Below are 27,237 nucleotides of genomic sequence, written 5' to 3' on the forward strand. Positions count from 1 at the left end.
CTGCCCTGGCCCTTGGCAAGCCTGAATGTATGTGTGAGTCATTGGAGCACAGGTGCACCTCACCTGACAGAGCTGGATGTGGTCCTGCAAAGTTAGATGTAAATGGAACCCACTTCAAATGCTCTGAAGGAAGCCATTAATTTCCAAGGGTGGGCAAGATCACTGCCTGTTCTTTATAATCAAGTTGGATTTTTGTGTATTGGGGATACTGAGGTGTGGTGAGGAAGTGTGCATGGTGACAAGACTGACACGTATGCATGTGTGTGTCCCCAGCACAGTCACACGGGTCCCCTGTGAGCGGTGCCCCCAGAGTTGTTCCATGGTAGCCCTGCATGTGTGTCCAGTGAGCCCACAGAAAGCAGGCCCAGCCGCAGGACTCCAGGCTGGGGCAGAGCTGAGCATCCCACCTCAGCCCAAGCCCTACAGACCTGTAATTGCCTAGGTGGCTGGTGACATCTTATCACAGGGCCCGACGAGGCCTCCCAGACGTGCCTTCAGACTTCCCAGAATAGGCAGCAGGAAGTGTTCCAGCTCTCCCATCAGTGCTCCTCATATCAAGCTCAAAGCATGGATCTGGGTAGGAGAGAATAGGCCTTCATGCAGGGCAGAGACCTGCACCCACAGAGTTCTAGGGGGAGTCGGGGTGAAGGCCCTCTTCCCTGCTGCCCGGAGAGGACTGAACCATCCCCCGAGGGAGAGACGGCTGCTGGGCCACAGCCTTGCAGAGAAAGATAGAAAGTGGCCATGGCAGCCCCTCTCCTGTTGGCCATTCCCTATTCTGATAAGCACTGTAGGAAAGTGGGGAGAGGGGGTAGGCTGCAGCTGCCTCCCTGCTTGGCTTAATGCAGGTGACAGGGCTTATCGAATCAGCATGAAGAGTGTCCAGTAGGAGCTCTTGCAGTCTCCCTGCGGAGGTGCAAGTCCTGGCCAGCTCTGGATCACGGCCTACCTGGGCAGATGGAGGGAACCCCTGACAGACACCTGCCCCGTCTCCCCTCTCTTCTCATCAGGGTCCAGCTCAGAAACTAGAAAAACAACAGAGCTTCTCCCAGTCCAGACACGTGGTCAGTCAAAGCAGTAGAAGATTGGAAAGACATGAAATGGGGCAGCTGCCTCTGTGCTCCCCACCAAGAGGCCAATGGATGGAGCGGGGAGGGGCTGCCCTGGCCTGCAGCTGCCAGGTCCAGGGCAGAGCACACAGTCATGGAGCCTCCCAGGGTCCCTGCTGGGTTCCTGCCCAGGCCGGGAAGCCCTGGGGCAACCCATGGGAACATCTTCAATTTTAACCAAGAGCTCCAGGTTCCCTACATACACTGCGTGAACCAGAAGTAGCCCCATTTGGGAGTGTTAGCTACTCTGGGAGTCTAGCCTCCTTTCACAGCATTTCAAAGGGTTCCCAGAATACTACTAGATGTGCCATGTGAAAAAGGTGCTGTGCTCACATGCATTTGGAACATTTGAGCTTAAATGAAACCAATGGGTTTCTTCTGAGCAGAAACATCTCAGAGCCTTTATATCACATGGTAATATGCATCTCAAAAATCCAAGAGGAGGAGAGATTAGGGTGTTTCATGGACTTTATCACAAGACTGTGGTTTATTGAAATCATTGGGGGACCTGCTTCCATACCTGATACTGCCATCCGCTCCCGCTCACAGGGGCTCCAGTGAGCTGCAAGAGGCTAATGGGGCCCAGGGACCAGAGCTGCACTGTCCAGAAGGTCGCCACTAGCCACTGGCAGCTATTTATATTTTAAATTACTAAAATTTAATTTAATTTAAAATGTAGCTCCTCAGTCACACTAGCCCCATTCTTTTAAAATTTCTATTGGAGTATAGTTGCTTTACAATGTTGTGTTAGTTTCTGCTGTACAGCAAAGTGAATCAGCTATACGTATACATATATCCCCTCTTTTTTGGATTTCCTTCCCATTTAGGTCAACACAGAGCACTGAGTAGAGCTCCCTCTGCTATACAGTAGGTTCTCATTAGTTACCTATTTTATACACTAGCCCCATTTAAATGCTCAGTAGGCACATGTGGCTAGTGGCAACCTTTCTGAACAGCACAGAGAACACTTCCATCACTGTAGAAAATTCTATTGGTCGGTGCTGATGAGACTCTCAGGGAGGCTAGGAGACAACCCAGAGCCACACAGTAATTCTAGAAAAGAGCTCTGGACTTCTGCCCTATCGAGGAAACCAAGAACAAGCCTCCCTTGAGTCCTCAACAGCCATGGGGCACCAGCCACTGAAGCAGCCTCTACCCGAGTGGAGCAGAGGTATTTCACGGGGACGGCAGCGAGGGGCACACTTCCTCCACCCAGGGCCTGACTGCCACTCTCTTGTTCCCTCCCAGGGCCTTCTTTCCCAACTCCTCCCCAGGCCTCACTGTTGCTGGATGGGGAAGGAGGGGCGGTGCTCCTCTCTCCCTCTCTCTCCCTCTCTCTCTCTCTCTCTCTCTCTCTCTCTCTCTCACACACACACACACACACACACACACACACACACACACACACACCCATGCTCCCCAGAGGAGTCCCAGTCCTGGGATGCCCTCCATGCCAGGAGACAAGGCAACTAAAACGTTGCCTCTGCCCCCAGTCAAGGCCCCACGCCAGCAGCTTGACTGAGCAGCCCTAGCTTTGGGATTTGAGCAGGTTCCAGAAGCTTTCTCTGCCAGGACTCTCAGCATTATCAAATCCCTATTCTGGGGGTGGGAGTTGTAGAGCACCCAGCTCTCTCCTTCATCCAGGGAACAAGGGATACTCTGTTTCCATGCCCCTGCCTTCCCCCAGGGCGATGCCACAGGCTGATGCCGCAGGCCTCCCTCAATGTTGGCTATTTGGGAAACCAGGAAAGGGGCTGTCTTCCCTGTGGACCTCCAGACTCCTTGCTGCCCAGGCCAGTCCTGCTCTGAGGCTGGCAGTCTGGGTGGTCGGGGAGCTGGTCTAGGGGTTGACATCCAGCAAGCAGTGCCAAAGACCCCTGCCCGCTGCTTCCTCAATACATCTGGGAATAGGCCCAGGCACCACCCGCTCTCTGCCGAGGGACACTGTAGACCCAGGGATTGGACAATCTGCCCCTACCTCTCAGCTCCCTGGGGACTTGGGCTCCATGCAATGCCCAGAGCAGCCACCAGATCTACTCAGGCTCCTTGTGCCTGTCCTCAGATCTCCAGGCTCCCCTTAAGGCTTCCTTCCCGGGGGCCATCAGCCCTGCCCCAGGACAAGGGATCCTGGGCACTCCCTTCCAGGGGAGCTTGCTAGGCTGGGGAGCTAATCTCTGTAGGAAGCCAAGCCCGTGACAACATAGACACCCCACGTGGCTGTCCTATGCTGCCTCGATGTAGGTCAGTGCACACATGGCTGTGGACTGGCCCTGCCCAGACCTGGGTGCTCAGGAAGTCACACAGTCTGCTCGACATCAAGAAAGTAGAGACCAGTTTAGCCGCCTACCACTGGTTCCATTTGGACCCCAAAAGGGCCACCATGTCACAGAACTCCCGGGGTCACCATTCACATGACAGTCCCCATAAACAGTGCCTCCTGGAGTTGTGCAGGCTAAGCTTGGTGACCACATGCAGCAACCTCAGAACCAGGCTGATGGGAGGGCATGTCCTGAGGAGAAGCCTCGCTGTCTGCATTGCACAGCAGTGAGTTTGCCCCTCCTCCCCAGGAGCTGCTGCTTCAACCCAGAGTCCGGCCCCAGCCAGTTCCTCAATGAGCCCAACACAGACCTTTAGCAGGAGATGTGGGGCTGGGAGAGGCCGAGAGCCTCATGGTTCTTCAGCTCTTTCTCTAAAAAGCCACAATTTGAATCATAGGAATACTCCTGTAGTCCAAGAAGCACTCTTATAAACTCATAAGAAGGCTAACAACCCAAAGGAAAAAATGGGCATAAGGACACAGAGGACACAGATGAGAACTTAAAAGAGCGCTGCAACATGATGCCATCTTTCTTCATGGGAACAGAAAAGACTGACACATTTTATCACACTGAGTATTGGTGAGGCAGTGGTGGGCCTGGCACCTTCCTAAGTGGGAAGGCTACTTGGTTATTGCCATCTCAGCTACAAACACGCATCCTCTTTGACCCAGCACTTCCACAGCTGGGAATTAGCCCACAGATATACTTGCCTATGTGTGAAATGGTGAATGTACCAGATCATTCATTGCAGCATTGTTTATGACCACAAATATCCAAAACAATCCATATGATGATCAAGAAAAGACTGATCCATTTGAATATGGTTCATACAGTAGAACACTGTGTCACTACTAAAGCAGATTGAGAGCCACCTCTCTATACTAACATTAAGTGATCTCCAAGATATGTTGCTAAGTGAAAAAAAACAAAGTGCAGGACAATATGTTTAATAGGCCATTTATGGCAGAAAAATATCGCATTCGTATGTGCTTGTAGGTACATCGACTATTTCTGAAAAGATAAACAGAAAAGTGATGGCAATGGCTATCTCTGGGAGGGGATGGGGGAAGCAAGGGGGTAGAAAAGAGACAATTTTCACTGCATATCTGTTTGTACCTTTTGAAGTTTGTCGCACTACCTATGTAGTCTTTTCAAAAGGTAAATGAAATAAAATATAATAAAACTCCCTTGGGGGGCTTCCCTGGTGGCGCAGTGGTTGAGAATCTGCCTGCTAATGCAGGGGACACGGGTTCGAGCCCTGGTCTGGGAAGATCCCACATGCCACGGAGCAGCTGGGCCCGTGAGCCACAACTACTGAGCCTGCGCGTCTGGAGCCTGTGCCCCGCAACGGGAGGGGCCGCGATAGTGAAAGGCCCGCGCACCGCGATGAAGAGCGGTCCCTGCACCGCGATGAAGAGTGGCCCCCGCTTGCCGCAACTAGAGAAAGCCCTCGCACGAACCGAAGACCCAACACAGCCAAAAATAAATAAATAAAGTAGCTATAAAAACACTTTCATGCATCCTTTCCATTCTGTATTCTTCATACGAAATGGGAAGAGGAGGAAATAGCATTAAATAGGAAACAAAATCAAAAAAAAAAAAAAAAAAACCTCCCTTGCGGTGCACATTTCCCATTTCTCAGCCCTCAGGCTGGTCCAAGCTCCACCCTCTCATATATTTCCCCCAAATTGCTAGTTTCTCTCTGGCCCCATTAGACCCTTCAGATGATGTGGAGACAGCCCCCAGGAACTCAGATGGAGGAGCGAGTGGGGTGCTGCCCACCTTCAGGGGAAAGAGACAAGGCCAGAGCCAGAAGCAGACTTCTTTTCTTTTCTTCCAGCATTCAGATTTCCACAACTGACTTTTTCCCCACATTTTCTTATTGTGGTAAAAACCACATAATGTAAAATTTACTATATTAAGCATTTTTAAGTGTATAGTTCAGTAATGTTAAGAATATTCACATTATTCTGCAACAGAGTTCTAGACTTTTTCATCTTTCCACACTCAAACTCTATGCCCATGAAACACCGATCTCCCCCTCTTTCCCCTCCAGCCCTTGGCAACCACCTTTCTACATTCTGCTTCTATGCCCGAAGCATGATCCCTGCTGGGAAGGTGGGACCAGGGCCAAAGTTCCCAGGGGGTCCTGGCACAGTTTACACACACCTCTCACAGCTCAGGCAACCCCATCCTGCCCTCCATACATGCAGCATATCTTCAAGGTTGAGAGCATGGACATTCCAGCTTTCCACTCACAAGGTTGTATGTCCCTGGGCAAGTCTCAGCCTGTTTCCAGCTCAGTAATATGTCAACTCACTTATAATCACGGTACCTTCCTTTCCATGGGATTGGATGTAGTCAAGCATATTAGGTGAGTAGCCTGGCCCATGATACAGGCTCAGCAAATGCTAGCTTTGATCAACATTATCATTGGAGAAGCTCACATCTTACTCTCAGTTCTCCGGATCCGTGCATGTGTGCATCTATCCATCTACCCATCCATCCATCTGTTGCCTGGGACCGACACTGTTGTTCTGTGAAGGACGCCCTGCCCTGTGTAATGGGGAAGGGTTGAGGTCATAGCCTTCCCAGGACCTGAACATATATTCCTAGAAGAGAGAGGAGTAAGCCTGTAGGTCACCACAAGTCCTCAGGAAAATCGCTGCCCTCAGAAGTTCCTAACCAGTGATCTATGGAATTGGATGCAGAACCAGGCAGATGTGGCTGTTTTTCCTGAGAAAGGCTCCTACTTTCATCAGGTCCTCAAAGGGGCCACAATCATCACAAGTTCAGAACCCTCCTCTACCTGCTGCCTGGTACCTGACAGCTTCCAATTGCCTTGGCCTACCCTCCATCTCCCTCCTTGAAAGGTGGGCTCTCCACCAGGCCTACCCATTAAAACACAAGCCCAACAGAGCACAACCCAGGCACTGGGCCAGGTGGAAGTGGGTCTGGGGTGACTTGTTGGTAAGTAGTGCACTGGTGTGAGTGTGGGTCTGGGGTGACTTGTTGGTAAGCAGTGCACTGGTGTGAGTGTGGGTCTGTCCCCACAGCACATCACCTCTGGGGGAATGAGCACATTGATCCCCTGGGCCCTGAAAGCTTAAGATGTGATCGTGGCGAGCTTCATACCACACTTCCAGGCCCTCCAGCCCATTACTGAAGGCGGATGCTTCCAACGGAGCTTGGAAAGAGGTGCAGTAGAGTAGATCTGGCGATGAAGGGAAATATCCATTGTGCAGCCCATGGCTTGGCAAGTGATAAAACAATGTACTGTATGGCCTCGGTTTCAGAAAAAAAGCCAAAATGCATATATGCATGGAAAAGAAAGTCTGAAAGAAGAACATCAAAACCTTAAAAGGGGGGGACTTCCCTGGCGGTCCAGTGGTTAAAACTCCGGGCTTCCACTGCACGGGGCACGGGCCCAATCCCTGGTCAGGGAACTAAGATCCCACATGCCGCATGGCATGGCGAAAAACCAAGCAAACAAACAAAAACCTTAAAAGAGGTTAACTCTGGATACTGGAATTATAGATTATTTTTATCTTATTTTCTATCATGAATGTGTATGATATTTTAACTCTGCAGTTCTCAACTGGGGGTAATTCTGTCCCCAACGGGATATTTGGCAACTTCTGGAGACACTTTTGGTGTCACAACAGTGGGGGAGGGGTGCGTGTGGGCTACTGGCACCTAGCAGGTAGAGGTCAGTGATGTTGCTAAACATCCTACAATGCACAGGACAGTCCCTGGTAACAAAGAATTATCTGGCTGAAATGTCAATAGTGCCAAGACTGAAAAACCCTGAGGAAAACATCAGAAGTTTCTCTAACAGAGAGACTGGGGTGGGGCAGCATGAGGTACTGCAAGCCGATTTAGCCTGTCTCACGGGCCAAGCGGCGATCCCTTCTCACCCACCTCTCCATGTCTGAGTAGATACATATGGGCTCTCCAGCAGGCAAGCTGAGGCCTGACCAAGGGGCCGACGGCCCCCTCTCAGGAAGCTGTGAATTTCCTGGGACCCAGACCATAGCTGGAGGTTCACAGCTCCCAGCTCATATTCCCATCAGCTTCTCCAGTTTCACCCTTTCCCAAAGCCCATCCCTGTCTAACGAAAAGACATCAACACATATCAACACTGTCAGAACCCTTAACGTCGCTGCAATCAGTGAAACCCCGAAGTTCTCAAACGTCCCGTTCCCAGCGTTTCGACAATGGCATCCGGTTTTCTTTTGGAAGGAAACCCAGGTTGGATTGATTAACAAATACAATCATTATTTAACCTCAGAACTTGGTTTTGAAATTAATTTACAATAAAAGAAAAAGTCCATGCTAAATAATCTTTAATTATATGTTAAGGGCTCAGAATGGAAAACATTCAGGATCACAAGGGCACAATCAAGCTCATTAGCTCTGTTTTTGCCTCTAAAGTATCCCTAGGGGAACTCACTGAGGGTCCAGGCAGAGAAAAAGGCTTTTAAAATCAGATCGTTGAGAACTTCACCCAGAACAGCCACAACACAAAACTCTTTTAAATAAATCTTTGGATGATGAAACAGTGAGGGTGCATTTACACTGGCAGCTGGGCACAGGCATAGGGAAGCCACCTCTTCCCGGAAGCCCACAGCCTCCTCGGTTCACCAGGCAGAGGTCATTCCAGTGGCTCGAGCGCACTTGGTCCCTGCCGCTCTACACACCCCCACCTATGGAGGGGCTGCTGGTGAGTGGACCTCAGCGGTGCCCCTCTGGGTGGTAGCGGGACAGGAGCAGCAGTGTTTGTTTGTCCAGAATAAGGGTCACAGCCATCAGGGAGATAGTTGTCTCATTTCCCCCGCAACCGGGGCTCAGGTTCCTGGGGACTTTCCCACTGGAACCTTCACAGGACAGGTCTTGCCAACACAAGGATTTCTTTTTCTTGGACAATCCTCTGCCAACCTCTGACACTGCTCCCCTCTCACCCTCCAGCCCTCTGTGCCTGGACAGGTAGTGGTCCCCTGTGTGGCCCTGACCACCAGCCCCATCTCCATCACATGAACACCCTTGGCCCCAGGCCTCTGAGGCTTCTTGAATGAGCTCGGCCCAACCTTATCCTTGGAGGTATCTGCAGCCTGCATAAGTAGGGAGTTCAAGTCATGGTGACCAGGGCAGGCTCAGTGCCTACTCTCACTCCTGGAGTCTCCCCCAGAGAGACTGAGGCACTGGGGAGGGAGCCAAGTCCAAAGGGGCCAAGTTTGGGTCCATAACGGACAGGAAAACAGCCCAGGTGGGCCGTACTGGATTCAAAGTTGTGTTTGAGGGCCTGTGATTCTGGGGCCTATATCTATTCAGGAGCAGGGGGCAAGCCAGGCAGGGTTCCAGGCTCAGATCCTGCAGCTATGATCAGCAAGACGGTCAGACGCTGCTGAGGCTGCCCCAGTGGGGGTAAAATTCTGAGGCCAAGGAGAAATGGAGCCTCATGAAGAGAAGCCATGAGAGGGAAAGGAGAGGAGGAGGGGAAGTAAACAGACAGGCAGGAAAGACAGAACTCATTGAAACTCACCAGCTCAGAGCCTGGAGTGCTTCAGGTTGAGGCCAGACTCTTAGAAGTAGGGCTTTTGGGGAGACTGTAATTTGGGCCAGTCAGCATCTGGCTGGGCCTGGCTTAGGGGACTGTTCTGGCTTGCCCTCTAATCACCACAGAATTGCCCCTCGATGGGATCGGTCCTTTAAGTTCCCAGAAGTTAAAGCCCTCCTGCCTCTTGGGGCCCTGAAGGCCCATGGGGGTCCCTCTCACTCCCTTCCTCTCCACTTCCCCCACTGGCTCATCTTCTCATCTGAACTATCTGGCACAGCTTGAGTAGAGCAGGGCATCCTGTCTGGGAAGTTTCCAGAGGCTCTGCCAGGTGTTAACCAGCCTTCACACCCTCTCCCTGGAGTCAGCCTTTCCCAGCTGCCTCCCTCACCTCACCAGAAACCGTTGTCAAGGCCCAGGGGTCAGGCCCAGTGGGAAGGGGGCTGTCCCACATCTCCCAGGCCTTGCTGGTACAGCCCGGCCCCTTGGCTGGTCCTGGGCCAATCCAGCAGGCTTTGTGTGTCCAACCCTGTGCATAGGCCACAGGTGGAGCCTTTTATTTATTAATTTAGACTTTATTCCCCACCTACTTCTCATAAGGATCTGAGGCCCCTCAGGGAGTACTTAGTGCCCAGGGGTACAGACTCTAACACTGCCCAGGGCACATTTCTAGAAGGAGGTGTCAGCAGATCTGCCCAAAGCCAGGGCTCTCTCTAGGGGCAAGCTGGATCAAGAGAGCATTTTCTGGAGGGCACAAGCCAGCCAGAGCCAAGTCCCCTGCCTTCACATCTTACCCAGCTGGGCTTTGAGGGCACCTGCTCATTTGCATATCATTAGCATCTATTTGCATATGATGCAAAGGATGGAAAACCCCTCCCCAACAGTGGGCCCCAAGATTACAGTCCCTAATGCTTTGCTCCCATATCTGTAGCACCCAGTGGTAGACAGGGGATCCTGCCTGCGATCTGGGCCTCCTACCTAGAGGTGGCAGCCGCTGTGAAGGTGGTAGCAGCAGCAGACACAGGCCTCGAAAAACAAGAGACTTTCACATGTGACTCACACACCAAGCACTAAAAGCAAAATTACAGTGTGAAAACCAGAGATGGCAGAGCCTTCTCTGGGGAATCCCCTCCAGCTCCCTTCTGTTTCACTCCTTTAAAAAGCCCTGGCACCACCCAGCACTCTGGAACCCTCCAGGAAAGTGCCATGCTTTCCCAGCCATGATGGGCAGGGGCTGTGCCATCAGGCTGGGTTCCTTGATGCTCTCTCCTGGGCCTCTGGGTAGAAGCAGAGAAATAGGCAGAAGTGGATTTATCCCAGGATGTGTGTTGGGAGCTGGGGGGTCAGTTGAGACCTCTGAGCAGTTGCTGCCTTCCAGGCCACAGGGCTACTTCACATTCATCTTTTCCCAGCCTGGATCTCTCCTTCTAATCCATTCTGTGAGCCATCCCATATCCCTCCAATAAACTCCTATTCTGCCCCCAAATTACCAAAGCTGATTTCTGTTGCTTACAAGCAGTAATCCCAACTGGCACATTCCCCATGATGGCAGGATGCCCTAAGTCCTTAGCAAAGGTCACCTTCAGCTCCTGACACACCCCAGCGATGTCTGCCATCCCCAAGAGAGCAGCCTGGCTCCAAATCCTTCTCCTATCAGCTACCAGTATCCTGACCTTGGAAAGGCACTTCCTCCCTTTGAGCCTCTAGTTCCCTCACTTGCAGAATGAAGCTGCTATTCAGGAAACATAGGATTGGAGTAAAGATTCCATGAGATAAGCACAAGCTGAGAGATGAGTGGGGACTCAGCAGAACTTAATTTCCTTTAATTGCCATATTTGCAGTCATACCCACGTTCTATTAATTCTTCTGATTGTTTTATGTCGTTATTATTTTCATTGTTATTGTTAGAGGCAAGAGTAACATGGTACACTCATGCATTATCCTGTGAAGTAGTAAGGCAGTCATTATTGTTCCTCACTTTACAGAGAAGGAAACTGAGGACCAGAGAGAGTGATTTAGAGGGCAGGCTCCCAAGTCAGACTCTGTGGGTTCAGGTCCCATCCCCATCACTAACAAGCTTTGTGACCTTGGGCCAAGTTACCGGTCCCCTCAGAATCTCTGTTTCCTCATCTAATAAAATGGGGCAATAAGAGTGCCTGCCTCACAGGCTGGATATTAGATAACACCAAGGAATTATTACTCATTTTTTTGGGATGTGATAACGGCTTTGTGGTTATTAAGAAAATGTCCATGTTTTTAGAAATACATACTAAAGTATGCAAGAGTGAGATGACATTATATCTGGGATTTGCTTTAAAATATTTAATTAAATAAATAAATAAATAAAATATTTAATTAAAAAGAGAGAAAGAAAAGGAAGGAAGGAAGGGAGGGAGGGAGGAAGGAAGGGGAAAGGAGGGAGGAAAAGCGAAACATTGTGGTAAATCTTGATAATTGTGAAATTGGGACGATGGGATATAGGTGGGTTCATTATACAATTCTCTCTACCTTTAAGATTTTTCAGTAAAAAGAAGACCCCCACCTGCCTCACGGAGCTGTTGTGAGGCTTCGGCTGTGCCGGCCCACAGGAGGCGCTCAGTAAATGCCAGGTGACATTCCTACCGCCATTACTGTTGCTACTATCCTTCCAGCTTGAGCAGCTGAGCCGGGGTAGAGCGGGGTCTCGTGGCCCTGTCACTCTCGGGGCAGCCCTCACCGTGGGACCTCACCAGCTGTGTACCACAGGTCTGTCAGCAGCACTGAAAGTGGGGCTCAGACCGAAGCTCAGGAGCAACTGGAGGCTTCCAAGCTCTCGTGCAGCCTGCCACCCCCGTCAGGCCCCGTGTGAACGATTCTGCTCTAAAAGACCCCCTTCTGGGGTTCAGTTGAACCTGCACATCCGGCCGCCAGGCCTGCTCCAGAGCCCAGGTGAGAACCCTGTCACAGCTCCCTGATAACTGAGGGAGGTGAATTCTCCGGTGAGACCGAGCGCCTGTCCTCTAGTATTCGGTGGGAGCAGCTGTGGAGAGAGGCGGGGATCCAGTGTTCGCGCGCCAACTTCCTTACTTCCCACCCCTGCCGTTCAGACACAGCCTCTTCCAGATCCAGCCACCAGGGGGCGCTGTGCGCGGGTCCGGCTGCTCCCCAGCAGGATCCAGCCTCCCCAACACTGGGAGGGAGGAAGCTGAGGAAGGAGCCGCCTGGTCACCCGGGCCGGGGCAGTGAGGGCGTGAACTACTTGTAATGCAGCAAGCTCCCAAGCCCCACCCTACCCCGAAAGTGTTTATTTCCACCTGCATTTTTTTTTTAAATGACATTAAGTGGTTTTTTTTGTTTTTGTTTTTAATTTTTATTTATTTATTTATTTTTGGCTGTGTTGGGTCTTCGTTTCTGTGCGAGGGCTTTCTCTAGTTGCGGCGAGCGGGGGCCACTCTTCATCGCGGTGCGCGGGCCTCTCACTATCGCGGCCTCTCTTGCTGCGGAGCACAGGCTCCAGACGCGCAGGCTCAGTAGTTGTGGCTCACGGGTCCAGTTGCTCCGCGGCATGTGGGATCTTCCCAGACCAGGGCTCGAACCCGTGTCCCCCTGCATTGGCAGGCAGATTCTCAACCACTGCGCCACCAGGGAAGCCCAAGTGGTTTATTTTTTATTACAAAAGCAGCTCATGCTCAATATACTAAATGTGTGCTCTGGATTTCTGTTTATTTTGCTGCACGTTTCACGATGTCCTGAGCTTGGGGCAGGGGGCTCCTAAATTCTTTGAGCTATGGAGTAGAGGAAGGAGCGCCAATGATTTGTGAGACTTGCCTCTCTGGGCCTCTTTCCCCGCCTGCACATTCAGGGGTCCTGGCAATCTCCTGAGTCTCTCTGAGCTCTAGCCATCTGGCTTTCCTCAGTGCTCAGGGCTGGTGAGGGAAGAAAGGATGAGGAGCATCTCCTAACCTTTGCTCCAAAGGCCCCCCCCCCCCGCCTCCCATCTCATTGCCCTCCAGTGCAGCTCTGGCCCCTCCTCCAGGGACCCTCCCTGACCGCTCTGGTCCTCACTGCTCTCCTACCCTCTGAGGCCTGCACAGCTAGACTCAGCTGTCTGGGGCCTGGAGTTACACCAGGCCCTCGTCCATACAGTGGAACTCTTTAACTTCCCACTGACGATCCCCCATTTTCTGGGGGCTCTGGCACCAGCAGTCAACAAGACAGGCCTGGTCCTCTCTGTGCCGGCATCACAGCTCAGCTCCCTGACTAGCCCGTGAGCTGGTGCCCTGGGCACCTTTGGGACTTTCTGTGGGTGTAAAGGAAAGACCAAAACAGCATTTCCCACGCTGGTGTGCCGTGGGTCTGTCTCAGGTACAGGTCTCAGCAACCAAAGGGATTTTAAGTGCTTTCCCCCTACAGATCTGAATCTCATCTCTGAACACAAAACGAAAAGTTAGAGCTCAGCCACAAAAGCAAGAGTAGTTCTAGAACCAGCCAGGTCCCGCCCCTACTATTTTGGAGGGGGAGGAGCTGGAGCAAAAAGCCTTGGAACTTCTGTCCCTCCCAGTTTGGGGTCCTGCTTACAAGGCTGAGCAGGAGGCCAGGAGTATTTCTCTGGCTCCAAGGTGGAGGTATGAATTCAAGTTAATCTCTGAGAGCTCTGCAGTCCTGCCCTCCCAAAACCAACTGGCAAGCGCTAGCCCCACAGTCAGGATGGAAGGGCCATCCCAGCCCCTACCTAAGGCCCAGAATGTGCTGCAATGGACCTATGGCTATGGCCCAAGTGCTGCAGCTGCAGAAACCCCCGCCCCAGCCAGAGCGGCTGCGAATTTCAGAAGGGGAGTTTTCTGCCTAGACCTAGTCCCGCAATGAATCAGGATGAGCAGAGGGGCCGCACGAAAGCCTTTTCCCATCCCCCATTTTGTCAGGCTCTGCCATGTGCCCGTTTTCCCAGGGCACTACAGGCCCCAAGAAGTAAGTTGACTTGTTTATGGTCAGTGGTCTCAGCTGTGCTAGAAGCTTCCCTCAGCAGTGCGGACAGCCCCGAGAGGGGGAGAATGTTGGAGAGAAAGAGAAGGGGTGGCTCACGGCACCAAGGGGGCTTGTATGTGCAGGGCTAGAAGAACCAAAGCCACTTAGAACAAGAAAAAGAATTCCCAGTTCAAAGGGGCGCCTTCTCCCCCAAGTGCTGCCCTCAGAGCTGGGTCCACCCTGGGGGCCCCTCAGGCCTGTTAGGGGCAGGGACAGGGAGAGGAGAGAGGCAGGGGGAAGCTGCTTTTAAACCGCCTCTCACCTACCTCCTGCTTCAGCATCTTCCAAAACCACAGGCTGAGAGGAGAAAGAAAAGAGGAGAGGAGAGAAGTTCCAAAATTATATTAAAAACAAAAGACAAAGCTTGACCAGAAGGGGAAACCCTTTACGATATCAGTAATAATAGAGCAGTGAACAAAAAGTAAAAACAGCAGAGCTGACCAGGAAAACCGCAGTTGTCAGCAGAGGCCCACAAGTGACCCAGAGGTGAAGAGATGCACTTTCACCGCTGCAGAATGGAGACTGGCCTTTGGGACAGTGACTTGGATGCACCTCCCTGGCAAAGAGCTTCTGACTGCATGGACCTGTCTATCTGACAGCCAGGAGAGGCTGGGAAAGAACTTGGCATCCCTGAGCCCCCTCATCCCAGTCAGAAGCCCCAGACGCTGTAGCTCTGTGTCCCAGTAGACAATAAGGCCATCTCCCCTGACGGTTTCTGAGGAGTACTTCTGTGCCGAAGGAGGCCATGGGGCAGCCTCCATCCACGAGGGGTTCTTTCTGTCCTCCCACTGTCCTCACACAAGGACAGGGGAGACGTCTCTGTGGGCTGCAGAGCTACAGTTAACTTGGAGCCTGGCAACCCGGGTTTGAGCTGTGTGACCTTGGGCAAGTCACTTCCTCTCTCTGAGCCGCAGTTTCCTCATCTACCTCTCATCGTTGTTGTAAGGATCAGATGAGATAACAGAGGGGAAGGAATTTTGTAAACAGTGAAGTGCAGTGTCTGGAGACTTCTGGAATCCAACAGGTATTTATTGGACATCTGCTCTCTGCCAGGCCCTGGCTCAGCCCAGGGCACACAGTCATAAGCAAGAGAGAGGAGTCCAGCTGGGACAGAAGAGAAAATGGGAGTGAGCAGGACACCTTAGGCCCACAGCCCCACACCACCCAGAGAGACTGTGTTCTTGTCCAGCTCCTGTCCCTTGTCCCTGGAGCTTGTCTGGGGTGGCCCAGCTCCCTCAGCAGTGTCACCGCCAAGGCAAACACTGCCAGCCCAGAACTCCGGCTACTTCCAGGCCCCCTCCTCCCCATCATGGAGATTACTCAGCTGGAGGAAGCAGGGCTGTAATTTGTAATCGGAGTCACCCAGCAACGTTTCCACAAATTAGTCAGAGAAATCTCTCCCAGGCAGCAGCCGCGAGAGGGGGCTTCCAGCCTGACCAAGGCGGATGGGGGTTGGGGGACGCCTCTGACCCCTTCCTGCCCACTGATCTGTTGTTACCCTGCTCTCATTGGCACCTTACCTCCCTAGAGAGGCTGCAAACCTGTGGGGCAGCAGAGCCGAGTGACTGGAGAGCCAGACCATCCGGAGTTTAAACCTTCACCCTGCCTCTCATCAGCTGTGTGACCTTGGGCAAGGAACTTGACCTTCTCAGATTCACTTTCCCTAATAATAGTAGTTTCAACCTCATTAGGCTGTTGTGGAGACTAAACAAGGTGATTGATATAAAGACCCTTGCACGATACTAGGCTAGGCATAGGTGAGTTTATCAATTAATTTTTATCTATTTAACAAATACATGGTACTTACTATGGACTATTATGGACCACAAACAATAACTCACTTAATCCTCACAAGAACCGAATGAGGGAGGTATTATTATCTTTCTGTCTTACAGAGAAAACTGAAGCACAGAGAGGTTAAGTGACTTGTCCAAAGTCACAGAGCTACCAAGTGGCAGAACCTCTCCTGCTTCTTCCCGTCTTTCTCCTCAGCCCCTGGTTTTAGAAGGTGCAGCAAGAGAGAGGAGGCTGATTTAAGAATAAGACCCCTCCCACTACCAATCTCTGTCCTCCGTGACCCCAGCAGGCCTAAGGCAGGTGCCTGGGCACAGAACAGGCTCCGGCTCCATGATGTCAGCCACTGAACTAAGCTGCTGCCTCAAAAAGGTGACTTTGTGGTTATTAACCCCCTTGAGATCAGCCTCTTATAGCAACACCCTCTCCCCTCCAGTCTCCAGCCCCAGTTTGGAGCCAGAAGTATCCAAGCTTTTGCCCTCACTCTCAGACACCTGCGGTGGACTCAGATGGGCCAGGGGGGGCAGGCCCACTCAGGAAGTACAAGGGACTGCCCACAGCCTCGGAGGAGCCTCAAGGGTAGAAATCCCCTCAGTGGCTTCCCTCCCTTGGAAGCCCCCAGCCTCTGCTCGTACACCTCTGGTGACAGGGAGAGCTCACTGGCTCTGTCGGTGGCCTGGGCGGGCCACGGTTGGCCAGCTCTGCCTGGTAGACGTGCTTCCTCAAGCCAGATGAAATCTCTCCATGTAATTTCCTCCCATTAGTCCTGTCTCTGCCCTCAGGCGCCACAGGCCAGCTGGCTCCCTCGGGCCTGCAGACATGTGGAGGTGGCCATCTCTTGGCAGGAGGAGTCCCCACTCAGGAGTCCCCACTTGAACACTCAGTGGCCTCGGCCTGGCCTCAGAAGGCAGGGTTCCTGGTGCCTTCCTCACCTTGGTTCCCGCTCTCCACCCATGACTAGCAGGACTGCGAGATGGCAGGACAGCCTCTGCTAAGCACTTTGAAGGGCTGGTCCTGGGCTCAGCCCTGCTGGCTGGGATCAATAATAATAATTGAAACTGGTTGCCACTTAGCAAGAACCTACTCCACACGTGACACCGTGCAAAGTACTTTACAAGCAGGAACTCATCTCACCTTCCCAGCTTTTGAGACAATACTATCATTGTGCCCACTTAACAGATGAGGAACCGAAGGCTCCAAGAAAGAGGTGACTCGCCCAAGGTCCCACCCACAATGAGTAAGTGCAGAAGCCCTAGTTCACACACAGGCTGTGAGCTCTAAGCCCCGCTCTTGACCACCAGACAACACAGACAGCAGTCGAGGGACAGGAGACTCACTCACGGGAAACAGAGACTGAACAGCTCAGGAGCAGTTGAGGGGTTCCAATTCAAAAGGCAATGGGAGTCTGGAAGGGAGAGAGAGCCCTGTGGACCCAAGTAGGTGGGAAGGCTTCCTGGATAAGGGAGAGACCAGAGATGAGCCTTGAAAAAGCAAGGCATCTCAGACGCTGCTGAATTCCCAGCTAACAAACCAATGGGAATAGCCCCTGGGAGTTTGAGGAACCGAGGTGGATTGGACCTTTACACAACAGCCCCATCCCATGGGCAGCAGGCATTTATTAAGAGCCACAGTATGCTTGGTCCACATTAGCACTCAGCAATGGCACAGATGAAGGTTCCGTGATCCCAAGAAGCCGAGACTCCAGTAGGCCTAGAGTGAAGCCTGGTTAGAGCTGTAAAGACCAGTTTGGGGTGCAAGTGTTGCTAATTTCCTCCATATCAGGGACACAAATTGGAATATGTTCTGGATAAGGAGTGCCCATCTCTGCCTCCTGAAACCAGGGATACCAGCATTTCCCAAAAGACTTTCAGGGGAGCCACGTTCTTTGGAAAATCATACGTGGAAAAATAGTTTTACGGTCAGATAAGTTTGGAAGGCACTTAACCAAGGAAGGCTAGACAGGACTTTCCTGGTGCAGGACTTCTCAGAATCTTTACTGGCCATGTACGTTGGGACTGGCAGTGACTCCAGGGTCTGGCCCAGGTCCCCTTTAATTCTCCCTACCTCCCATGTCCTGTTGCTCCTCCCCCCGCCCAGCTGCTAGAAAAGAGGGGGCACTCTACCTGGGGCACTGAGCCAGGAAAGCCTTGAAGCCCAGTGCAAGATGGTGGATTATGCGCCCAGGAAGTAGTCTGTCCTAGGAGAGGAGGTAAACAGGGAGAGCTGGTGTCTGGGGAGGCGGTACTTGGGAGAAATTGTCCCAGTTGGAGGGGGGCTGAGGGGACTGTAGGAACTGGGGCATGAAGATGTGCCATTCTGGGCAAGGATCAACAGATAGCCAAACTCTCCCCCAGGATCCTGGCTCACCTAGGCCCCAGAGACCCTATGGGGTCAAAGTTCATCACCACCCAGACTGTGGGCTACTGCCCCACCTCCTAAATTCTGCTTGCCTCCTAGGCTGACCTTCATCCTCCGGAAGCCCTCCCTGTCCACCATGACATGCATACAACAGCCATGTTTCCAAACCCCTGGCTCCTGGGAACTCTATTGGCCTGATGTCCCCCGCAAGACGGCAAGTTCCTAGAAAGCGGGTACTGGGCTTGCTACTTTCTCCCTGAATTCTAAGTGGTCCCTGCTGTGAATGATTCACCCATCCATCTATCCACCTACTCATCCATCCATCCATCAAGTAAGTCATCCATCCAAAAATTTCTGAGCACTGCAGTTTGCCAGCTCTGTGACAGACCCTAGCGATAAGCAGCAAAGCCCTGACAGCCCTGTTTCAAAAAGAGACATCTAATGGTACTTTCCTGGTAAGACGTTCGTACGTCAACGTGTCCGGGGCCGTTCCCACAACCCAAACAGGAGCGAACGTGGGCACACCCTTCCGTGAAACTGCCGGCGACTCTCACATGGACACTGGGCCTCAGTGTCCCCCACTTCCTGTTGCATTTGGGGTGCCTCTTGTCTCTCACCTCTGGACTCATCGCCACAGGCTCCTCACTGCATCCCTGAAACTAGGTAAGGGGCACTGGGCCCGGAGAAGGCAGTTCATCCAGCAGGCCAGTGGTGGAGCAGGGTACGGGACACAGCCTCCCACTACTGAGCTCCTGGGAGACCAGTGCACCCTGGTGGCACAGTGCTGGGCACGCAGCAGCCACTCCCAGCTTGCCTTTGCTGCTGACACCTTTGTGCCTCTGACTCCGGACCCCTTCCTGTGGAAACCCAGGACTCTTTATTCCTCCGGGTGAGCAAATCCCAGCCCCATTCACTGGGAACAATAGCTGGTCCCATGTGGGAGATAAGCCCTGGGAAACTGTCATAAGGAGCCCTCTGAACCTGTGGGGCAGCTCTCTTTATAATCTCACCACCACTACGACCCCTCAAGCCAGTTTGGCCAAACTTCCTTGGGTTTTCATCAGGAAAAGCTAACATCGAGCTTCATTATTAAATTTCTATTTTAAGAGTAATTCTCGGTTATTGCATTAATTGTGGGGGAGGGGGTCTGGGGGAGAACACACAGAAGATTATAAAGATGGAAAAAATGACCCCCAAACCCTCTTGCTTCATTTTAAAGGCAGCTGCCAGAGCAGTCACATCCCAGCAATTGTGTGTCTTTGCCATTCTGCAGGCTACAACCTCCCACATGTACACACACAGACACACATGCACAGACGTGCAGTGAAACTACACAGAGTTTTCAGAGAGCAAACTGTGTTTCTAGTAACAAACCAGTCTGACTCTAGGACGTGTGACCAGGCTTTGCCCCGAGAGAGAAAGCTCCATGGGAAGTGTTCCTGCCTGGAGCCAGCAGCCCAGCCTCCAGGCAGCGTTCAGCAAGCCCCAACAGGATGCCAGGCGGCTGGCGGGCAGGAAGAGACCCACTCTGAACCTCTCTCCCCGTTGTAATTTACCAAATCCATCTGGGGCTCCTTTGAGCTGTTTTCTGGAAACACCACATCTCAAGGGTCTCCCTGTTAGAAAAGGTCAGAGAGTTCATGCGGGCCTTTCATGTTAAAGGAACTTGAAAGAAAAGGAAAGGAAATGTATATTTTCAGCCTTAGTTGTGATTAAGTGGGCTCAGGCCATGAGAACATTTAGATGATTTACATGACGTTACATGAAGAGCCAATTAGCCTAACAACTTCTGAAAAATATCTAGCTCAAGAGCACCCATTTATTAGAGTGCTTGGAATGTGCTGGGTGTTGTGCTAAGCTCTTTCCTAGGATACATGAGTCATCTCAGCCTTGCTCCCACAGTGCGAGGCAGGCTCTGGGGTGACACCCATTTTACCCCTGAGGAAGTTGAGGCTCAGAGAGGGTCAGTGATTTATCTGCGGTCCCCCAGCTAATAAATGACAGGGCAGGGATGGAAACCAGGTCTGTCTAAATCCAAACCCAGAGCTCTCTTGTTCCATCCCTCAACCCTTAAGAGCTCCGATTTTGTCCTGCATTCAGCATCTGATGACAGCGCGATCCACCTGGTTCATTTGTGTGAAAATGAAGCCTGGGCTGCGTGAGTCCAGAAGATTCTGGGGCCTCTCTGCAGCTGGCCCTGGTCCCCAAACTCCCTGGTCACCTCCGGGGGGGCAGCCACAGCAGATCCCACTCACCACCCCACAGAGGAACCCCAGGGCCTATCATCTCTGTTTGGGATCTGAGTCAGCGCCCAGAGCAGGCAGTCTAGGGTGAGCCCAAGGGAGAGATGGTACGGGCTGAGGTCTGTCTGACTCAAGGCAGATGCTCTGGGCCCTCTCAACCAGCAAAGGGCTTGAGCCACCCTATTCAGACCAGCCAGGAAGTTTCCCCAAGCCTCCTGGTGGCCCCTGTATGCAACGTGAGCCACCCAGGAAGCTGGGATTCTATTAGTGACAGCTCATTCATCAGCATTTGTCTGCAAAGATCACAAAGCAGATAAGGACACCCTCTGGAATTTTAGAAGTCATAATGGAACACTAGAGTGTGGTGGTTAGGGTAGCTCAGGAGTCAGACTGCCAGGGTTCGGAATACTAATACCCTCACTTCTAAGCTGTGAGACCTGCGGTGACTTACTCAACTTCTCTGAGCTTTTTAGTTTCCTCATTCATAAATGGGGATAATAGTCCCTATGTCATAGGATTGGTATGGTGAATAAACGAGATAATGTGTGTGAGGCTCTTGCCATGATGCCTGGCACATAGTAATCACTCAGTAATATGAAGTCACGGTGTGGATGATGGATTCAGTGCTGACCAGACAAGGGGCTGCTGCAGAGGTGAGTATATATCTTTTGGGGACAAGCCTGAATACCTTTTCCTCTATATCTCTCCAAGCACTACAGAGCCTTCCAGACCCAGACGAAATCCGCCTCCTTCAGGAAACCAGCCTGACCGCTCCAGCCACATTGATCTCCCCATATCTGAGCTCCTTCTGCCCGTCATCTGTACAGATTAATACAGTAACAAACTCAGCTCTAGTAATTTCTGAGCTTCTCAAACAGTCAATGCCTCCTGGAGGGCAGGTCCCCAATTCGGACCCTCCCTTCTCCACAGCCTGAGTCCAGATATAGGGTAGAGGCTCCCTCAGCAAGCCTTCAGGCTGATTCCAGTGTGGCTGTGGATGTCTGAGCCTCAGCTTCTCTCTCCCAACCTTACCCACCTCACCCCTCTGTTGTCCCTACTCACCCACCCCCTCCCCCAGTTCCACCCAGCAGGGCAAGAGGTTGGGGCCATGACCCCATAGGGCAGCAGATCCCAGACCTTGGGATTTCACAGCCCTATAAAATGTCCAAAGAAATTTGGGGTGGCAGAGGGAACAGAGAGTGGCCAAGTTTTTCTTTTGCCAAATAAGGATATTTAAAAAATCAATTCTCACTATCATTTTAGTAAAGAAAGGCTGTTTTCATCCCAATAGAGCAGAAAGTTCATAATCTCTGATTAAAGGCTAATACTTTAAGCTGAAAAAAATTTAGCCTTATTGAGAAAAACAAACCAACCACTTCATTGTTGCCCTGACTTCTCTCCTTTCTCCATGGAGAAAACTTCAATCCCCACTGGCCTATGTCCACTGTGACGGCATGGGTCTGCAGACCTTCTCCTGGAGGAAGGAGGCTCCTACTAAGCTGGGGTCACCCGCAAACAGAGGAGGACCTCCAAAGCCTTTGGATTAGGCAGATTCGTATTCCCATTCAACTTCCCAGAGGACGCTCATTCCAAAGTCAGACCCTGCAACCTCAGGGGCAGGGGATGGGGGAAGCTGCGGGCCCCTCCTCCTGTACCCTCTGCCCCTCAACTGGGCCAAGTCAGGCTGGAACAACCCTCCCACACACACACTCTAGAGGGGATGAGTGAGACTGAGCAGCAAGCTCACAGCCAGGAAAGGAGCCCGGGGAGACCTAATGGGCAGGGTCTTCCCACATCTCCATCACCAAGCTGAGCACCAGTGCCCAACCCCCTCCCCCCTACGCCCCGCCCCTCCAGCACCGGGAAGGGAGGAAAAGTGGGCACTCTAGCCCTGAGGTGGGGGGCCGAGGCGCCCCGCTGGGCGGGTGCAGATAGGATCTGAACGCAGAGAAGGGCGGCCGTGGCTCTTTGATCCGCAGCCAGCCCGGCTGGGCCTGGACCCGCAGGGGCGGCGCGGCCCTCTTCCGGCCAGGCTTTGCGCCGCTACAGGACTCCTGTGGGACTCTGAACCGGACACGCGTCCAAGACGCTCTCGCCTCCTAAATACCCTCTGCACCAGTTGCTTTCGGGAGACGTGGGAACGTCTACACTGAATCCAGCACCGAAACCTGCTGGGTTTACTGCACCGCGATCCAAAAGGGCCGGTGTCTTTCCTAGATGCAGGGGCTGAGCTGAGGTCAAGTGTGCTGAGGAGGCCCGCGTGGACATGACCCAAGGTGCCTGGTAGATGCGATGGAAGGTGGCTCACGTTCCCGCTCTCCTCCGGCTAAAGACCCTGCAGCCTAGATCTTGCGGGGGCCCGCCTGCGCCAGGCTCAGAGTCAATGGGCTCTGCGGGAATGCGACTTCCCGGTTAAGTTGCTGGGACCACTGACCCCTCGTCAGAATCCCGCGGCCCACGTAGCTGCCCAAAGTCTCCCCTCCTCCGGCCGCAGGTTCCAGGCATGGAACTCAGTTGAGCGAGGTGTTGGGGGTGGGGTGGGGGGGTGGGGCTGGAGGATTGGAATGGGGTCTGGCGGGATATTTCCCCCTTGCCCACTTGGCTGTGTTCGCGCCTCGGAGCCGCCACATGGCTGAGAGGCCCATCACAGATGTGTAATGTATGAGTCCCTCATACAACAGGCACTCAATAGAAGTGTGAGGGGTATATGCTTGCGTTCGCACTGTGTGCGGGCGACCTGGAAGGAGGTCCCAGATTGGCAGAAGGCTGGAAGATGCGCCAGAGAATGGAGTTTTGAGGAGTCCTAACTCTGCCGGCCCGGTGTTCGAGCACAGCCTCGAGCAGCCCCCGAGCTCTAGGAAGCCCCCAGTTCCAAGCAGGACATACTGGGCCCGGGGCACAGACTGCTCACACCTTGGCTCCCGTTCCAAGGCACCCACAAACTCCGCGCCCTCCGCAGCTGGGGGAGAAACCTGGGCGCAGGAAGGGACTCCCTTGTTGTAGGTGAGGAATCAAGGTCAAGAATCTCCTTTAGAGTCCCCGCATTTCAGAAGTGTGATGCTTTTCAGGCTCCTCCGACGCCTCACTCAGGTTATGCCTGGGAGAGCGAGCCCTTTAAGTCTCTACCCACTGGGTACGTCCCGGCCTCTCCCGGGAGAGGAGGGGCCGGGCGCTATGGCTCCGCCCATCGACCGGGCCCGCCCCCGGCGTCCCCGCCCCGCCCCCGGCACTCAGCCGGCGGCGCCTTTGATGTTCGGACCCGCCAGCTCCCCGAGCCTCTCAGCCCTGCGCCCGCGCCCTGCGCCCGCGCCCCGCGCCCGCAGCCCGCCCAGGCGGAGTCAGCCCGCGCTCCGCCCGCCGCGCTCCGGGCTCGGAGGTCCGGACTCCGGGCTCGCTGCCTCCCGGGCCGGCTCCGCGCCCCGCACCCCCGCGCCCCGCGCCCCGCGCCCCCGAGGGCGGAGCGCACCATGCCTCAGCTGGACTCGGGCGGGGGCGGCGCGGCCGGCGGCGACGACCTCGGCGCGCCCGACGAGCTGCTGGCCTTCCAGGACGAGGGCGAGGAGCAGGACGACAAGAGCCGCGACAGCGCCGCGGGCCCCGAGCGCGACCTGGCCGAGCTCAAGTCGTCGCTCGTCAATGAGTCCGAGGGCGCGGCCGGCGACACGGGGGTCCCGGGGGCGGGCGCCGGTGCCCGCGGCGAGGCCGAGGTCGGGGCCGAGGTGAGCGCCGGCCCGCGCCCCGCTGCTCCCCCGCAGCCGCCGCGCTCCGCCGGCCCGGGCGCTCGGCTCGCGCTGCCCCGCCCCTCCCTCCCGCGGCCCTCGGGGGTCCGCATCCCTCAGACCCCTCCTGCCCCGGGCCCCGAGCCCCCAGCTTTCCCAGCCCTCTCAAGGCCCCTCTGGATCTCCCCGCAGGCTCTCGGGCGGGAACACACTTCGCAGAGACTTTTCCCCGACAAACTTACAGAGTCTCTGGAAGACGGTGAGTTTCTGCCCGGCCCGGCTCCCCTCCTCCCGCTAAGGCCCGGCCTCGGTGGGAGAGCGGGGCCTTTGAGGACGGGAGGGAGCCGAGGGGGTGCCTCCCCCCAACTGCAGCTCGAGGAGGCGGTAAAACCGAGGGGGTGGGGGAGTGGGGGCGGGTTTCCCGGGCGCCGCCGAGCTCGAGTCACTTCCGGTGCCCTGACCTTTATAGGAGTAAACAGACCCCCGCCATCTCCGCCTCCCCTCCTGCCCAGGTGACTGACTAATCCCCCGACTTGAGGAGAAAGCATTGGCCAAGGTTCCTTGGCCGGAGGGCGGAGTGGGGGCCGAGAAAGGGAGGCCCGAACTCGGGGTCCTTCGTCGAAACTTGGCACTGCGGGCACCCCCAGCCCTTCAAGTCACGAACTTGAAGGGGGACCCCTTGGCAATTCCGATTTTCTCTCGAGCGAACAGACAGCCTTCAGCCCGAGCCGCCCGGGCTGGCGCTTCTGACCAGCTGTGGTTTTTCCAGGCCTGAAGGCCCCGGAGTGCGCCAGCGGCATGTACAAAGACACCGTCTACTCCGCCTTCAATCTGCTCATGCACTACCCACCCCCGTCGGGAGCAGGGCAGCACCCCCAGCCGCAGCCCTCGCTGGTAAGTGGCCCCAGCAGCCCATCCCGCCTTGTGCCTGCTACCTTCTTGATCAGGTATGTGAGGCATGGGCAAGAAGTGACTTTTACCTAGAACAAAATGGATACAGAACTCTGTTCTTGTCTCTTTTCCCATCCACACCCAGCGGGATCTGAACCAGAAGGAGAACTTCCCTGAAGGAAGGAGGGCTGCCCTAGGCACCCCACCTGCCTCCAGCGGTTGGCTGTTGTCTTCCCAGCTTGCTCACTAGCAGGCGTGGGCCCTGTCCTGGTGCTAGGTGATGCTGGGTTGGACTCGGCTTGGAGAACGGTTAAGCTGAGACCACCCATCCCTCCCGAGGGTGGTGTATGTAGTGTGCTCGGAGCTGTGAGCTTTGCTATTAGCCTTCTCCCACTAAGCCCCAGTCCTCAGTGTTTAGAGGAGCGGGCAGAAAAGCTGGTCTTCAGGTCTCCTGGTTGTACAGGAGAAACATGCTCTACTCGCTCTGTCCTTATTGGCATGAATGTGGCCTTACCAGAGAAACAACCCGAACACGATGTGTGGAAAGTGGGTTTTTATGAAGCTGGCTTGGTCTCAAATGCACCAGGAAGGGTTTGCAAAGGTGTTTCAAATCAGTAGTGTCAGTAAGTGGCCTGTTGAATGAATTTTCAAATTAAATTTAAGCACCCAGTGCTTTGAGAAGATTCCATGATCATTACAAACCATGCTTTTTGCCCATTGGTGCAGATGACCTAAAGTGTGAAGAGCCCTTTCTGAGTGCTGTGGAGCAGCAGTAAAGCTGCACTTACGAAAAACTCAGATTAGTGTTTCAGAGTGTGCTCAGCTGGCCGAAGTCAGGGGTGAGATTAGAGCTTCTAGAGTACATGTAAGGGTTTGGGATCTGTGGTGGGCGGGTGTTGGGTGCAAATGTAGACCCAGTGCAGGTCAGGCCAGCAGTAGGAGGCTCACATGGCTAGTGGTGGGGGTCACCCAGAGGGCGGAGAGTGACTGCCAGGCTGTGTCAGATCAGGAGTGAGGAGGGTTGGTTCTGAAAGCTGTTTCATGCTGAAGCTGGTGGGACATGAGAAAGTAGATTGAGCCTTTTCTCCAGAAACCCAGGATGGAAAACCTGGTGGTGGGCAGCTGACTAGAAATAAGCTCCTTGCCCTTTGGACCCCCGTTCCTTCATCTGTGAAGGAATATGTTGGTTGAGTGGTCTGTCTGGCTTTCTGCTCTGGGGTGGCTCCGTCTGTGAGGTATTCGCTTCCTTCCAAGTCTGTGGGGCAAGGGGCTCACCTTCTGACCTTGCCACCTGACGCAGCAGCTCTCCCGAGAGACCTCTACCCTCCATGAGCTGATACTGAAGGATGCTTTGGGGGCCCCCTACAAGGTGTAAACCTTTAGATTTGGGGCCAAGTGGTGGGACATAACCCACCACTGCCAAACCACAGGCACGTGAGCTGCCAACAGGGGGCTGGGGTCCCTGATAATCATGACTAAACAAAAGGCCTAGGACCCAAAGCAGGCCTAGCAGGCAGATTCCCTCCAGCATCTTATGATTCCACAGAGGTGCAGGGAAAAGGCGGTGTTTCTGAGTTTCTTTCACAGCCTGAGCAAGTGGTAGGAGAGTGCCCAGAGTGGGAGTGCCTCCTTCTTCCTAAGGGTGTGGTGGTGGGACCATTTGGTGTCCTTTAGCTTACACGGGTCGAAGTGTAGGCAGATGGATGGCTGCCTCTAGCAGTCAGGACTGGGGGGGAGTAGGAACTAGGGCAGGCACACCATCACTCCCCTGGCCTGGATCATTCGTTTTTTTCAACTTTGGGCTCTTTCTCAAGCTACAGCAGATGCATTTCTATGTGTCACACCCTCTCTTATAGGGGCAGATCCCTTTGTCCTCCTCCCCACACAGCTGTAGCCTCCCACAGCCTGGCTTCTGGGAACACAGGAGGAGGGCAGGCTCTGGAGCTGACTTTCTGTGCCCTGGCATCGGCTGCTCCATGGGGCTGGGGACAAGGACAGAGGCAAGGGCCTAAGTTGGGGAGATGCTGGGTGAGGAAGATGTACGTGAATATAGGGGAGCCTCCTTTAAGCAAATCTGATACTTACAACCAAATAGCAAATAAGAGTAGTAGTTCTTTGTGTTACTCAGAGTTGTGTGGACATTTAAAATATGGTGAGGTTTTAAAAAGCAAAATTAATTAACCCCATGTTTTGGGAGCACATTTATCATGTGATTCAAGGTTCATGTGTCTGGAATGAGGAAAGAAA

At 53.6% G+C, this 27,237-nt stretch overlaps 1 protein-coding gene across 5 annotated transcripts in view; it reads left to right on the forward strand.

The window, feature by feature from the left end:
* Nucleotides 1–23,647: 23,647 nt before the first annotated feature.
* TCF7 (transcription factor 7) overlaps nt 23,648–27,237 on the forward strand; it is a 34,236-nt gene continuing 30,646 nt past the window's right edge. Inside the window, exons 1-3 of one of the 5 annotated variants that reach the window (XM_036846256.1) lie at nt 23,648–24,099; nt 24,292–24,358; nt 24,869–24,993. In XM_036846256.1, the coding sequence (XP_036702151.1) occupies nt 23,848–24,099; nt 24,292–24,358; nt 24,869–24,993 (444 nt within the window). In that variant the 5' untranslated portion in view covers nt 23,648–23,847. The remainder of the gene's footprint in view (nt 24,100–24,291; nt 24,359–24,868; nt 24,994–27,237) is intronic. The other 4 variants (XM_036846258.1, XM_036846257.1, XM_036846253.1 and 1 more) reach the window with 4 other exon arrangements.

This window comes from Balaenoptera musculus, chromosome 3, assembly GCF_009873245.2.
Source record: "Balaenoptera musculus isolate JJ_BM4_2016_0621 chromosome 3, mBalMus1.pri.v3, whole genome shotgun sequence".
Classification (NCBI taxonomy): Eukaryota; Metazoa; Chordata; class Mammalia; order Artiodactyla; family Balaenopteridae; genus Balaenoptera; species Balaenoptera musculus.